At 34.2% G+C, this 16,530-nt stretch overlaps 1 protein-coding gene across 1 annotated transcript in view; it reads right to left on the bottom strand.

The window, feature by feature from the left end:
- Positions 1 to 928: 928 nt before the first annotated feature.
- The window catches only part of LOC132727215 (uncharacterized), a 68,840-nt gene continuing 53,238 nt past the window's right edge, over positions 929 to 16,530 (bottom strand). Inside the window, exons 4-8 of the mRNA XM_060712634.1 lie at positions 16,206 to 16,397; positions 15,472 to 15,606; positions 14,574 to 14,621; positions 4,082 to 4,198; positions 929 to 1,222 (exon numbers count right to left, since the gene is read on the bottom strand). Of these exons, the coding sequence (XP_060568617.1) occupies positions 1,100 to 1,222; positions 4,082 to 4,198; positions 14,574 to 14,621; positions 15,472 to 15,606; positions 16,206 to 16,397 (615 nt within the window). The 3' untranslated portion in view covers positions 929 to 1,099. The remainder of the gene's footprint in view (positions 1,223 to 4,081; positions 4,199 to 14,573; positions 14,622 to 15,471; positions 15,607 to 16,205; positions 16,398 to 16,530) is intronic.

Below are 16,530 nucleotides of genomic sequence, written 5' to 3' on the forward strand. Positions count from 1 at the left end.
GTGAAGTTATATGTGAAGGCCTGAAGAAAACCATATTATTCTAAATTAGGGTTGGTAACTCTTATTATTTCGACGCTAAACCTGTTGTTTAACACAGACGTAAATAATCGTGGAGCTTACTGTTAGCATGTATATCTGTAAAGAATGAAACAATATTAGAAATGTTCGACCATTCGGGAACTACTTTGCTTGAAAATTAATGCGCCTGTCATTTGACAATCTTTACGCATTGATCTCCCCTGAATTTTTCGGCGTTAGTGTACATATAAAGGGAAGTAACCGCTTCAAAAAGTGGTTAGCCAGCGCGCATAGCTCAATCGGTTAGAGCGCGAGACTTGTAATCTCGACATTGTGGGTTCGATACCCGGGCTGGCCAACTAAAATTACTAATCAGTCTTTCGGATGAGACTTTAAATCGAGGTCCCGTGTATGGGTGCTTAAACACTTGGCACGCTAAAGAACCAGGAGAAGCTTCTGGAATTGGGGCATCTTTCTGTATCTGTAATTGCACTATCCTCCAAAAAAATAAAATGACTAATACTCTTCTGGAGGACTCGCCCATATGGGCAACCGGTGGCGAGTATAAATAAACGCAAATACACACAAATCAAAAAGTGGACTACTTTAGGCATTTGCAATTAACAGCATTTGACTCTGAAATTTCGCTACCATTATTTGTTTGGTCTGACGACCCAAACAAATAAAAACGTTGCATACAGGTGTACAATGAAACATACAGCAGCCGACAATTTGCACTTCTCAAAAAAATGAAATTATCGGTAAATAACCCCAAATCTTTTGAGAATAGATTGTACATCAAACTGCTTGGTGTACAGTTTTCAAAGGATAAACAGGTGATAGGCTATCAGTTATACCAGGTGTTTGTATTGTTTCACATGTATCAATAAAATTAATATTCAGACATTGTAATAAATATTTTATTCTACATATCTACATTTCTCTATTAAGTTTAGTTGATGTAAAGTAAAGTAGTTTGTCATAACAGTTACATTAAATAGTATAACATCAAAATTTATAAAATAACTTCTGTTCGTTTTGCCATGAAAATTATGTCAGTAAACATATCGTAAATGTTATATTATGTATTTCTTGTTGCAGTATTAGCACATGAGGTAGACGATCCAGCCAGTAGGAGACGCCATCTTGACCGCTGTTTACATATCCTTACAACCATGATTTTGGCTGACAAAACAGCAAGGAACTGGAAAAAACAATGTCTTTTTATTATCTGTAAAACAATAGAAAGCTGATGGAATTGCTAAATACAGCATATATTTTGTAGTTTTCCTGTCTTAGTCAATTATTATTTTTTAAACAAAAGCTTGAATAAATTATCAATAATGACCACTGAGTTGCTATTGTATTTAGACGGATTTGAAACAAGAGGTACGATTTTACGTAACAAATCAATAACATTATTATACATCACCGTGCATATCCAGTAACACAGGAATGTGCAATTATGCAAAAGTAACGCCGAATCTGTTCAACGCTATTGCCAAAACGATAACACAGTAAGTAAACGAACCAAGTCATTTCTTCCTATTTGGTACAATAAAATTATTGGTCCATTTACTTATCGCGGTCCTCGTTTTAGCCGCTAAATTGCACAATTCTGTGTTACTTTTGCACAACTCCTGTGTTATTTGCACATTCCTGCGTTACTGGATATACACGGTGTAAATGCAATTTTCCTTATCCGGTAAAATTAAAGTCGGACAATCACAATAGTTAAAGTAATTTCTTAAAATAACAAAAAACACCACCAGGCTCACTCAACATATTTCATATTTCACAAAAACACATTGGATGGGCAATGTTGTAGTAAAGATTACTCTTGGAAAATATAGTCTTCTTGTACAAAATACACCTCAAAGTTCGACCTTGATGATCAAGGTCATTTAAAGGTCAAAGTCATAATGAATAACCATGTCAGTGTTTTTATTAGAGTTCTTTTATTCAAGAATGAATCAAATCAAGAAATAAATAAGAAAAATATGACAATTTAAGCAAGTTTCAATTATCTAACCTTGGCGGTGAAGGTCAATGAAAGGTGAAAGTCATATCAGAATTATTTAAAATATCGGTTTTGTCATATCTAGTCTTAGGTCGTTTTTAAATGAATCACCCTGTTAATTTTGTCAATTATAAGAAACCCGACAGGTTAAGGAATTCAAATATGACCTTAACCTTTAAATGATCATTGACCGTCAAGTTTAAAAGTGACCTAAGAGTTCTTTTGTTTAAGTATAAATCAAATATTTAAATAAATAAAATCTTGACAATTTTTAAGCAAATTTCAAAATATGTTTGTCTGAAGTATAAAGTATAAAAAAATTCCGTGTATAAATAATCTGAACTAATTTCAATATTTGACCTTGACGGTCAATGATCATTTAAAGATTAAGGTCATATTTGAATTACTAAACTTATAAGTGTTCTTTTGTCCAAGTATAAATCAAACCCACGAATAAATAACAAAGTGATGGCCAATTGTAGCAACAATAAAAGTCAATGTCAAGTTCAATTAAATGTTTTATATTGTCTTGTTTTTCCCGAGTATGAAAACAATCCATTCATTATTAACAAAGTAACAGCCAATTACAGAAAAATTACAATAATTTTACGTTTAAGGCCCTTATCATTCATGTGTCAAGGTGAAATTTAGTTTGATCTTCTTTAAGACAGTGTCCTTTAGGTAGTTTTGAAGACAAGCCATTTATAAAAACAATGTTGTAGTAAATTATAGAAAACATAAAGCAAAATGCAATAATATGACCGTCAACACAAAGGTATATTAAGATCATAATCAATTTAATCTATTTGCAGGTTTCCTGCAAGATTTGTTGCGACAAAATATGAAAAGTAACAAATTGATAGCCAAGTATAGTAAAAAAAACAAGCACCAGTCAATTATGAGTCAAGGTCGAGTTCAGTTCGGTCTACTAAAAGATCTTATACAAAGTATCCAAGTGTCCAAGTATGAAGAGAATCCATTTAGAAATAAACAAGAGCCACCGCCGGGCGGGGGCAACGCTCGACTGTTTACTTTCTCTAAAAGCAAACAAAGAAATGTTTGAACAAAATCTTAACGTTTCCTTTTTATAAATTTAATCGGCCTGTCTTGTCACATTAGTTTTATCTATATATTTCGTATTTATAAATATACAATATATATATATACACGCAATTCTATAAATAGAAAAACGCAATTCTATATATAGAAACACGCAATTCTATAAATAGAAACACGCAATTCTATAAATAGAAAATTCTATAAATAGATACACGTGGTGATGGTGGTGGTGGTGGTGACACGCGGTGATGGTGGTGGTGACACGTGGTGGTGGTGGTGGTGACACGTGGTTGTGGTGACACGTGGTTGTGGTGACACGTGGTGATGGTGACACGTGGTGGTGGTGACACGTGGTGGTGGTGACATGTGGTGGTGGTGACACGTGGTGGCATGTAGTGGTGGTGACCCGTGGTGGTGGTGAAGTTGATCCCTTCAATAATAGCAAAGTTACAGCCAATAATAGCCAAAAAATGAAAATTTCAATAATTTGACCTTCAAAGTCAATGTCATTTATGAGTGAAGGTCAACGTCTGTCTGGTTATTTTTAAGGGATTTCCTTGAAGATTACTATGTTCAAGTTTGAAGACAATCCATTTAAAAATAACAAAGTTACAGCCAATAACAGCAAGAACAAGCAAAATTTGGACTTTTAACCTTGAAGGTCAAGGTCATTTATGGAAGATGGTCAAGGTTAGTGTGGTCTACTGAAAGGTCTTGTCCCAAGGGTTGTTGTGGCCAAGTATGAAGACAATACACCAAGAAATAAAAAAGTTATGATCCAGGTACAAGTTTGCGGTCGGGAACGGGAACGGAAACGGCAACGCCGCCGCGACTATAGCAATACCTCTACTTTTTTTTCTAAAAAAAAGAAGTCGAGCTAAAAATGGCCAATACGGCAACAGGCAACAGCTACGGGAACGACAACAGCTTCGAAAAAGCCGAGCTAAAATATATACAGATATAAGAAAATTGGTTTATACATACTTGCATTGTAATTACTGATAAGCATGATATTATAATAAAATCATTATATTTTCCCAGCCATTCCCCAAATCCAATAATACAACCTCTCGTGTAGATATAGTCACGAACATCATTTAACTGTAAATATAACAGAATAAACAACATGTGAGCCATGCCTGTATTCAGTCGGATTACAAACATATGTGAATGTTTCATCACGACAGTGTTTTAGCTCACCTGTCACATAGTGACATGGTGAGCTTTTGTGATCGCTTTTCGTCCGGAGTCCGTCCGTAAACTTTTACTTTAAACGACATCTCCTCATAAACCGCTAAGCCAATTTCATACAAACAGGAATGTTCCTTTGGTAGTCAATTTTAAAAATTGTTCAAAGAATTTAATTCCAAGCAGAACTCTGGTTGCCATGGCAACCGAAAGAAAAAACTTAAAATATCTTCTTTCAGAGAACCGTAAGACCTAAAGCTTAAATATTTGGCATGAAACATTTTCTTGTCAGTGTCTACCAAGTCTTTTCAAATAAATGCCCTGGGGTAAAAATTGACCCCGCCCCGGGGGGTCATTTATTTTCCATATTTGTAAATAATAAAAACTTAAAAATCTTCTTTCAAAAACCCCAAATACCTAGAGCTAAGATATTAAGCATGACACATCCTCTAATGGGTGTCTACCAAGTATATTCAAATAAAAGCCCTGCGTAAAAATTTGCCCCGCCCCAGGGGGTCATTGTTTTTCCCTATATGTACATAGTAAAACTTAAAAAATCTTCTTTTAAAAACCCCAAAGAGCAGAGCTAAGATATTAAGCATGAAACATCTTCTTATGGGTGTCTACCAAGTTTGTTCAAATAAGGGCCCTTGGGTTAAAATTGGCCACCGCCCCAGGGGTCATTGATTTTCCTTAAATGTGTATTATAGTAAAAACTTAACAAATCTTCTTATAAAAAACCCCAAAGAGATAGAGTATAGAGACTAAGCATGAAATATCATCTAGAGAGTGTCTACCAAGTTTGTTCAAATAAAGGCCTGGGGTCAAAATTGAACCCTCCGAGGGGGGATTAAAATTGTTTTCCCTATATAAATTTAGTGAAAACTTTAAAACTCTTCCTTAATAAACCCCAAAGAGCTAGAACTTAGATACTTATCATGAAACATCTTCAAATGGGTGTCTACCAAGTTTGTTCAAATAAAAGCCACTGGTTTAAGACTGGCTTTGGCCTAGGGGCCTTTATACAGGTGAGCGATTTCAGGGCCATCATGGCCCTCTTGTTTAAAGTTACAATTGTATACTACAAAGACAGATTATTTCTTTATTCACGGTAGGGAATCACGTGACTTTTACGGTAACACGTACAGACAATATGGCGGCCTAAACATCTCGCTTTACATGTGTTTTTCAGGTAATTCTTGATTATATTCCTTTTACTTACATACGATGCCTGTGGAAGCCTACGCGGAATAAAGAATTATTGTCGCTTATACCTTATTTTCAACACTGTGCTAAAAACTTTTAAAAACACTCAAAAATTCAACAGGAATTTAAATCTGGACAATTATTTTGCGGGTAACGTTCACGCAAGATTTGTATTTTTTTGGTATTTGATTAAACTATGTCGACTTAGCAAAGAGAAAAGGTTCATAGAACTTCTTATTTAATCAAAGTGCTGCAGCACTGAATGCGACGGACATGCAACCGGAGAGACATTAAGGCTTCTTTTAGAAAAAAAAACAAAAAAACACAAAATATATAACAGAGAAAATTTGTTCCATACAAGTTCGAGATTTGTAGAGCAATATATTTTGTGTCCCAAATTGATATAATTCAGATTTTCTACTTTCAAGCACTTAAATACAGAATGAAATTTATGCCTAAAAACTCTGGTCAAACTTGTAAATCAGTGTCCTTATCGATTTATTCTAAGAAATGATATGTAAATAGAAAAAAAAACTATCAACGAAATAATTATTTCTAGAATAAATCCAGGCAAATAAACTTCAAACATAATACATTATACATTTGAGAATGCTATTTAGAATTGCTTCGTGTTATATCATAGTGGGCATACAGACAATAAAATATAAGTCATTTGTATTTTTATTTCTCTAGGATATGTCTCATTAAAAAAAATTGGTTAAAATCATCAGCAATTAATAGTGTATTTCTTAGATTTTTTTTATTTACAAGGTAAAGATGTAGAGGCCAGAGCACATCGTTTTTATTTTAATTTAAATGTCACTTAAGCACTACAGTGTTTAGTTGTCCTTTTCAACTTCACACTAAATTCCATTTTCAACTTGTTTACTTCTTACAATTGTATAGCATTTCTAAAAATATTGCATTACAATCCGCTGGTTTATTAATTACATGTTTAATGTGTACTTCCTAATCGCCTGTCCAAATATCAGAACAGGTGAAGCAGAATCTATTTTTAGAATAGCGAAGGTTAACTCATATCATGACCTAGTAAAATATGTAAACAAACCACAAGAATCGGAAGTAGAACTGATATTATAACTTCCTTACCATGAAAGACTACATGGCGGTAAAGTGTCTAACATGCATTTTCAAAAATAGATATTTATACTAGCCATTGTACTGTATCTAATTTATTAATAACTGCTGAATATTCAGCTAAACCCGCGGTATGAGTCACGAAAATAGTTCTTCTTTTATTAATGCGCGAGCTATCCTAGAGTCACGAAAAACTTTTGATTTGTTAATAATAATGTTTTGTATAATGTAGAAATATTTATTTCCTACTAATAATGTCTTGGAACTCAGAGGTTACACCTTTATTGTAGTATAATTTGCTGTCCTACTTTTTCGACAGCGGTAAATCGTTTCAGCAGTAATTTGCATATTGCGCAATAATACTACGGGACTACAACGTTTTTATCAATAATATACGTTCATATTTTAACTTGGATAACTTAATTTGAAATTGAAAAGGCTAAATATGGAAGACATTAAGATATCCAGACAAAGTATGGGAGTTTTGAAGGATCAAATTCATGTACTATTTCTTGGGCTGTTAATTGGTTTAGGACACATTGCGCGATTGTAGCCAACGAAATCCCATGTGTAGATGACTTAGCTCTGAACGCGCCTGAGGGCGCGTCCGTCGCAAAAATGTAAATATTAGGCATGTTAAATGTTGACTGGATATTTTCTATTCCAATATACAAGAGAAAAATGATTTGGGTAACGGACACGGGTACTTTTATTGTTGATAACTCCCACATAATATCTTGTGTGCGAGCAATGTGTATGCAGGTTATAGCCTAGATATTAAGTTAACAAAATCATGATTGATGCCTTAAAACTTTCATAGAATGTTGAATAATACTTCAAAAAGGTCCTGGGTAGAATTAAGCCCTGTAACACCGCACTTTGGGGTCAAACGCACTTTGGGGTCCGACCCCAAAGTGTGTTACGTACTTTGGGGTCCAATCCATATGCATATCCATATGCATTTTTTGACATCAGACAAACGACCACACTTTGGGGTCATAAAATTCAATCAATAAGAACGAATTATAGTGATATTTTAAAATAATATCTTGTAGTTGATGCCAATCGTAAAAAGAAGTAGGCTAAATGTATTAAGTTGGATAACAATAGCAGACGATTGATTATTTTAATTTGTTATATCTAATGGTTGCAATTTATTATAATTATGTTTCATATTCAATTAATTGTCCCATAGGATATTGGCTTGAGAGATATATTGATATGCTTGATGTGTATTTTGTGTAATAATACATAAGATAACATATCCATGAACTAGCGATAATTGTAGAAATTGCATGTCATACATATTTCCATCTTATTAAAATCCAGTCCCTTATATGATATAATCCTTTTCATGACCCATTAAAATCTGGATTTTCTCTATTTCTAGTTATATTAAACGGAAGTAACCTTTCTTGATTACTTATAGTTTTTCTATGTTGTAGAAAAAAGACTTGCATTGAAAGGAATTCAGGCTGTGTCAAGCTGCCACTACGTACTAATACCCATTTAAGATCGCTTCCAAGATGGATGCAATATTATTAGAATACACCATGCTTAACAAGATCATAGTTTGTAATCATTTAAATGAAATTCAAGTCCAATTATGGCAGGAATTATTTTCAATCACGTATATTTTGTAATTTTCGAAAAAAAAGACATATCGTCTCATTTTAAAATGGCAGCGGTTTTGGCGGTTCATCAAACAGACACGTTTTCATTACCCAAAATAACATATAAGTTTATTTTGATTCACAGTATTCACTCCCCTGTGCTGTAAATTAACGTTTACATCTCAGTTTATTTTGCAATCTTAAAATGGCCACAAATTAAAAGTATGTCGTTGCGGAAATATTAAAGTATATTTAAGAAAACTTTAAATTTATTTAAAGTAGCAGTTACTTTCATAAAATAACATGACTGATACCTGACAAACGTTAAAATCATGAATGGATGAAAACCAAAATTCCATGTAAGGCATTAACTGATGTGCAAAAAGGCTTGATGTAACAGTCACGTAACTTTATTCTATTTGTGTTAGCTTTATTTCTTATTTACTTGTCACAAGTCATTTCGGTAGAAATTATAATACACTGAGATGACATTATTTGCATTTTATTACACCTCATCATATTTAATATGAGGTTCAATATAGCATCAAAAGTTATCTACTAAATGACTGTCAGGATATTTTTCGAATTTGTAAGTTAAGTAATGTAGTAGTAGTTTGTTATATAGCCACAATAGATATTTAAAGTGGTAAAATGAATAAAACACTTACCACTTAAACATCAAACACATATTTTTATTACTGCTACATCAGCATTTAAATGACACGTATAAATATTGATGTATATATGTATTAACCGTCATCTTGAACTCAACCTCAAATATTTCAGTGTCGCAGATCGAAAATAAGTCAGTACTCAAAATCTAAGCAGAACTTAGTTGACATCTTCAGAACTCTAAAACCCAAAGTGCGTTGATATGTAGCATATCAACGCACTTTGGGGTCGATTTCTTGAAAGTGCGCTGTGAAGTTTACCGCACTTTGGGGTCGGACCCCAAAGTGCGTTTGACCCCAAAGTGCGGTGTTACAGTGCGCTACATTATTTTTCGGTATACTAACGATTTCTTAAATACTTTTTTTTCATCTTTATGTGAACAAAAAAACCCAGTCCGATTGGGGACATTTTGCAGGTGCGCGATGACGTAGGGATCCGCTCGGCAATCGCAACTTTTCGGCCCTTTCCGCCAGTATACAGACAAGTTCAATAAATTTAGTATTGAATCTACACAAATATAATATTCTATTTATCACATATATATCATAAGCACGGTAAACTGTTAACATTATTCATTTTTATTTGACGCGCTTATAGCGTAATGCTAACATTAGCGCGTTTTATCGCATGACCGCCACAACTTTTCTTTGAAAATCGGCGTTCTCTAAATTTCAGTATTGGAAAACTTTGGGGTGCTCTAAATGAGGTACCAGTACGCTTTGGGGTGCCCTAAATGAGGTATCAGTACGCTTTGGCGTGCTCTAAATGAGGTAACAGTACACCACTTTCTCGCGCATGCCCAGTTTATTATTTTAAATAATAAAGTGAGCATACCTGAAAAAGAGCAAAACAAAACATTACACAGTTGACAGAACTTTTTTTTTTTTGGTAAAAAAAATACATATCATCCCATTTTTTTTTCAAAACTTGAATTTATTATAAAGATGTTGACTCCAGTGGAAAGTATTATTCTCCATTCTGTATCTGACCTCGACAACAAATCTGAAACAATAATCAAATTATTCATTTTGTTTTTACTTTAAACAATGCCTTCATTTTGGAGGAGATTCTGACCAGTAAGCCATTCAGTAAGTCACTACACGTATGAACATAATAATATTCAAGCGTAATTATTAATAGATGGAAGTAGTGTTAAGTACAAATCACTACATTTTCGTTAGTTTTAAAAAATACGCGTACAAGATATACCTCTGAAATATACACCGGGATTTATGTACAATATTTCCTAGATTATGTTTTAAACAAGAGCTGGAAAGGTGAATAATATTTCGCATTAAGAAAAAATGCATTAACTTACCTCGTCAAATGTTTTTTTTGTGTCCAGTTCCTTCAACACTGGTATTCTAGGCAGGCGCGCCTCAAATATTGTAAGCCCATTTCGTGTTACGGTCCGTGTTCTTTGATCTTGCGGTAAAAATCCAAGCCGGTCGGACAAGCTTTCTCCAAAACGTTCATTCTTTTTATCAATTAATGGCTTTTCTTCCTTCTTAAAATCTAGTCAAAGTAGGACAATTGAAAGTTGACGAATTAGTCCGATTGTATATCATTTACAAAATTATCCATTTGACTACTTTTTAGCACAACTTTTTCATAAACAAGAGGGCCATGATGGCCCTGGATCGCTCCCCTGACCCATCAACCGCATCCAAGCAATGTCTTAGACAAGCATCCTGGCCAAGTTTGATGACAATTGAGTCATAAATGTGACCTCTAGTGTGTTAAAAAGGTCTCATATTTGGGCAATATGACCTAATTTTTGACTGGAGACGACCCATATTCAGACTTGACCTAGAAATCATCAAAACAACCTTTCTGACAAATTTCCAGGATATTTGGATCAAAACTGCAGCCACTACAGTGTTAACAAGCCTTTTCTATTTTTAGCTCCTGTGACCTAGTTTTTTACCGGAGATGATCCATCTTCGAACTTGACCTAGAAATCATCAAAACAACGTTCCTGACAAATGTCCACAATATTTGGATCAAAACTGTAGCCAATAGGGTGTTAACAAGCTTTTTCTATTTTTAGCTCCTGTGACCTAGTTTTTGACCCCAGGTGACCGATCTTCGAACTTGATCTAGAAATCATCAAAACAACCTTCCTGACAAATTTCCAGAATATTTGGATCAAAACTGCAGCCAATAGTGTTAACAAGCTTTATCTATTTTTAGCTCCTGTGACCTAGTTTTTGACCGGAGATAACCCATCTTCGAACTTGATCTAGAAATCATCAAAACAACCTTCCTGACAAATTTCCAGAATATCTGGATCAAAACTGAGCCACAAGAGTGTTAACAAGCTTTTTCTATTTTTAGCTCCTTTGACCTAGTTTTGACCGGAGATGACCCATCTTCGAACTTGACCTAGAAATCATCTGACAAATTTCCAGAATATTTGGATCAAAACTGCAGCCACTAGAGTGTTAACAAGCTTTTTCTATTTTTAGCTCCTGTGACCTAGTTTTTGACCCCAAGTGACCGATCTTCGAACTTGACGTAGAAATCATCAAAACAACCTTCCTGACAAATTTTTTCAATATATTTTGATCAAAACTGCAGCCACTAGAGTGTTAACAAGCTTTTTCTATTTTTAGCTCCTGTGACCTAGTTTTTGACCGGAGATGACCAATCTTCGAACTCGATCTGTATTTCATTGAGACAAACATTCTGACAAAGTTTGACAATGATCCAATCAAAACTGTGACTGCTAGACTGTTAACAACCCAATTGTTAACGACGAACGACGCACGACGACGGACGCCGGACATAGCCCCATCACTATACCTCACCTTGACCACTTCGTGAGCTAAAAACCACCACTCTCAATTTCATTTAATGTCTGCGAAATGATCAATTCAACCTGTGTTACATTTTTTACTATTTTACGTAGTATCCAACCATTTTTAAAGATCGATTCACCAGATCACTAATGCCCAAGTCACAAATAAAACGTCCGCCGCCCGATTTAACGATTTCTACAACATCGGCGGCTTTGACATGTTCGCGAACACCGGGCGAATTTAAAAATGATACCTTGCGTCATCCGAATTGGTGTTACAGAAAGCGCGGTCTCTGCCCAATGTCCGGACGGCGTCTTTGCGATTTATAAATGTATCGAACGATCGCCGCTTGGGTGCCGGAGATTTAGGGCTGGGCATTTTATGATATTCTTTTAAAAAACTGTCAGTGATCAAAGTAGGCTCAAGCAAATAATGCAACAATTGTAGTTTGCCTTTTCCTTAATAATAATCCGCGGATATAATCTTGCTCGACCATAAAGTTCATGTTCAATCCAAAGGAATTAAGATACAGTTTTATGCAGCTACAAAATCGATGACCCATGTGCCGCCCGGCGACCGGGCGATCCCCGCCAGATAACTTTTTGTGCCCCCATTATAGGGGGGAGGGGGATTAAGATTTACCCTTGTCTGTCCGACCGTCAGTCCGTTTTCATTTTGTGTCGCACGTAGCTCAAAAATGACCTACAGTCACGAAACTATACAGGAATGTTGCTCAGCAGGTGTTGTTGTGCACCTGTGTATTTTCATTTGGATTTATTTAGTATTTGTAGAGTAATTGCCCTTTTCTTAGTAAAGACTTGCAATTTTCAACTTGTATCGCACGTTGCTCAAAAAGTATTTAAGTATTTGACCTAGGGTCATGAAACTTTACAGGAATGTTGACCAGCATGTCTAGTTGTGCACCTAGGTATTTTTATTCGGATTTATTTAGTATTTGTAGAGTAATTGCCCTTGACTAAGTAAAAATTTGCAATTTTCAGCTTGTGTCGCACGTAGCTCAAAAAGTATTTGACCTAGAGTCATGAAACTTTACAGGAATGTTGCTCAGCATGTGAAGTTGTGCACCTGGGATTTGCGTGTGGATTTAATTTGTTTTGTCAAAGTTATTGCCCTTGACTTAGTAAAAATTTGCATTTTTCAACTTGTGTCACACTTGGCTCAAAAAGTATTTGACCCAGAGTCATAAAACTTAACAGGACTGTTGGTCAGCATGTGTAGTTGTGCACCTGGGCAGTTGCGTGTGAATTTATCCAGTATTTCTAGGTTTATTGCCTTTGACTTAAGTAAAAATCGTTCCATTATGTTGTGTTATTTGTTCCTTGAGTGCTAGGGTTTGAATCAACCAACTTTTCAAGAATAATGATCAACATCACTGTGAAGCTATGAACCTTGTGTTTTGCATGTGATTTCTTTTTTAGCTTTGTTAGAGTTATTGCCCTTGACTTAGTATAAGTTTGCAATTTTCAACTTGTTCATGCATAGCACAAAAAGTATTTGACCTGTAGGTCTGAAGGTTTACAAGAATGGTCAGCACGTTTACTTTTGCACCTTGGGTTTTGCTTGTGGATTTATTCAGTATTTGTAAAGACCTTTACTTAGTAAAAGATTTTCAGTTTTCAACTTGTGGCACATGTAGCCCAAAAAATATTTGACCTTGTCATAAGATTAACAAAACAGTGGAGTGGGGGCACCCTTGTCCTATGGGCACATTTCTAGTTCACCTTTTAAATCTTTTGTTGAATAATCTAAAAGTAAACATCCGTTTTCATCGGAAGTTATTGCATTGGGATATACATGAATCAAAATAAGACAAGCAGGCGATTAAAGCATGAAAAGATTACTTAATAAATTTAACTTGTGAAACATTAAACGTGAGGTAGACCGATCTAGAACATTATTTAGATGTAGGATATCGTAATTGCACGTCAAAAATCATATCATAACCGTATAATGGTTTGTTTTGATTTCTAAATGTAACAGCTTACTGTATGTTAATGACTGGTAGATATCATAATTTGATACAAGAGAAAAACAGCTTCTCAATTTAAATTACATTTTGCAAGGTACAGATAGCTGATTTATTGTTACTCTTGGTTCAATTATATTACAGTTAGATTTAGTTGAAAATTTCAGATCATTACAGTATTTGTTCAGGGAAATAAAATAATTAACACATAAAATATCACCCTCGTAAAAATAATAACTGCAAATCGGCTCTTACTCGGCAGTAATTAGTGTAGCTGCTTTTTCATGAAGAAACCAGTGCTTATAGTGAAAATTGTGATTGGCATAATTTAATTAGCCAGGTCAGGTGTTTCTAAAAAGGCTGATAACACTGTAGCAATGTGATGATACATTTAAATTTATTACATAGATAATACAGGTGGAGCTCAGCTCGCAGAGACAAATGAGTAACAGTAACTTTTTGATATCCTTTTAACTCTAAGAAAAATGTCAATTATTAATTTCTGACTGTTTATTTTTTCTAGAAAAAGTAAGCAAAAAATTATTTTGTTTCATATGACAGGAATGAATTGCATTAACAATCCTAGGTATTGTTGAACACTCATTGTTTTTCATGCCAGATTATGTAACTAGACCCCACCCTTGTTTGTACGTGACTGCTGGGGAAAAACAATGTCATGCTTCATTAAAGAGGTGATACTTTCTATATATTTTTATCTGATATCGAGTTGTAAGAGCCGATTTGCAGTTATATGGGTAAGAGTTTTATAAGACTCCCTACGGTCGTCTTAATACAAACTCTTACCCATACCTAACGCCTCGGGTATCAGTATTTCTTTGGGATGATATTTTACAGGAAAGATTTAATTTTAAAGTGACTGCTTCTTTAAGAATTTGGTCTATTTTACATACCGGTTTATCTGTTATCTCAAAACCGCACATAATATTCACTCTATCTCCCTGCAATCAGAAGGCATATAATTTACAATTTCACAACGAGATTAAATGGCATTATAAAAATATTTATGTTCTATGTTTTTATTTACATTCAAAACGTATATATTCATATGGTAAAAATATTTTTTTTGCAGAAATTACAAATTTATGTTCTATAAAAAGCAACAAAAAATGTTTGTTTAACTTTACGTCAGGAAGCGTCCTGGTGGACATAAAAAAAGCTTCATTAGGTGTTTATAAAACCTATGTAGGACTTTATTACTCCAACTTAGGACTTAAAAAATCCTACAGAGGACTTTATAACTCCCACGGTAATAGATACTACGTAGGAGCTGTTTACTTAAGTCCTATGTAGGTGTTTATAACTCCCACGTAAGACAATATAACTCCTACGTAGATGGTAAGAGTTATTTTTTCAAGCAAGATGGAATAAATGCACTGTTCCATAGGTACAGGTAAATTTTATAGCATGTTTACAGAAATGTCCCTGGGTCATTGTTTATTAATATTCTGATCTTTATCTATAAGTTTTTGGAATCATTCTCCGAGGGTCAAAAATGCTCCCATCTGGGAGTTATTTAATATAAGATAAAACATTTTGGGTGAAGTTTCGTGAATTGGTCTCTTTCTTAACTGAACGATTATTTTGATTACTCAAAGTTCATTCGGGCGTATATTGCCCCGCCTCTTATTTTTTGTTGTATTTTGGGGTTTCAAGAGAAAGAACTATGTAAGATATGTTATAAATGTTGCTTTGATTCCTTGTATCATTTTAAATGTCGTACTAAGTCAAGTCTGTATTCCAATTTACACACTGATTCGTCAATTCACTTTCTTGCATAAGTAGAATTACCTTTTCAAATATACAACAAGATGTTGGAACTGCACAGCGATAGATGCTTCTGTTCATAGACGTGCAATTAAAATATGGGTTTATCTGCCAGTCACGGAACCCTTCGTCTGTATGGCTGATTCCACAACATTTGAACTGCACAAATAGATGTTTAAAAACAGAACGTTACACTGGAATAGAGGTGTTATCAGGTTTTATTGGGCAGTTGGTCACTATGTTGACGATCATTCATTCCTTTTTTCACAATATTCTAGAAATTGTTCTTGTTAAAAACTCATTTTCTGATTCAATTTTTTTCATATAAATACTTCATATCTATACCAATTATATCATTAGAATATCTAAATAACTATAATTTGAGCAGCCCTCGTATTTACATGCAATGTCTAAAAAATCTAAAACTTTGAATGTTTTTAATGACCAGTCTGTTGTTTGTCAGCCAAAGGTCGTTTTATTGTAAAATGAGTGCCAACATGATAAATAATATTTCAATATGAGCTACACGAAATTTATCTCGAAATATTCGCAAAATCATCATAGGAGTTTCAGTTTATTATAATGACGTTATCAAAAGTGTTAGTCAATAGAGATTTAAACTTATCTAACTTTCCTTTGTTTGTTTTTACAGAAGGAACGACCTAAGATATGCTAGTAAATGTTTTGAAATTCTCCTATGTCGATGTGTCTTGCTTTTGAATCAATGATCTTTATGGTTTGAATTTAAAACAACTAACCTCGGATTGAATTCTGTCTACCCATTCTTTAACGTCAGTGTCGTCCATATAGCTTTCTATGGCAGAGGATAAGATTTTCTCTGGTTGAGAACGCAGAAAATTATCTCTGGCTTCTGGTACGGTGTAAATTACAAATACTACTATAGCCAAGATCATTTCGCCGATCAAAATAAATGTTAATACATAGAAAAACTGAAAAAGAAAACAGAATAGATCACATTCACAAAGAAATTGTTTAAGCACATCGTATTTATTATAATTATACAGTTTAAAAAGATAAATTGATGCCAAACATACATAACATAACAATGAACATAAAATTGCA

This window comes from Ruditapes philippinarum, unplaced genomic scaffold (genome assembly GCF_026571515.1).
Source record: "Ruditapes philippinarum isolate M1 unplaced genomic scaffold, ASM2657151v2 ctg1630_1_1_1_1, whole genome shotgun sequence".
Taxonomy (NCBI): domain Eukaryota; kingdom Metazoa; phylum Mollusca; class Bivalvia; order Venerida; family Veneridae; genus Ruditapes; species Ruditapes philippinarum.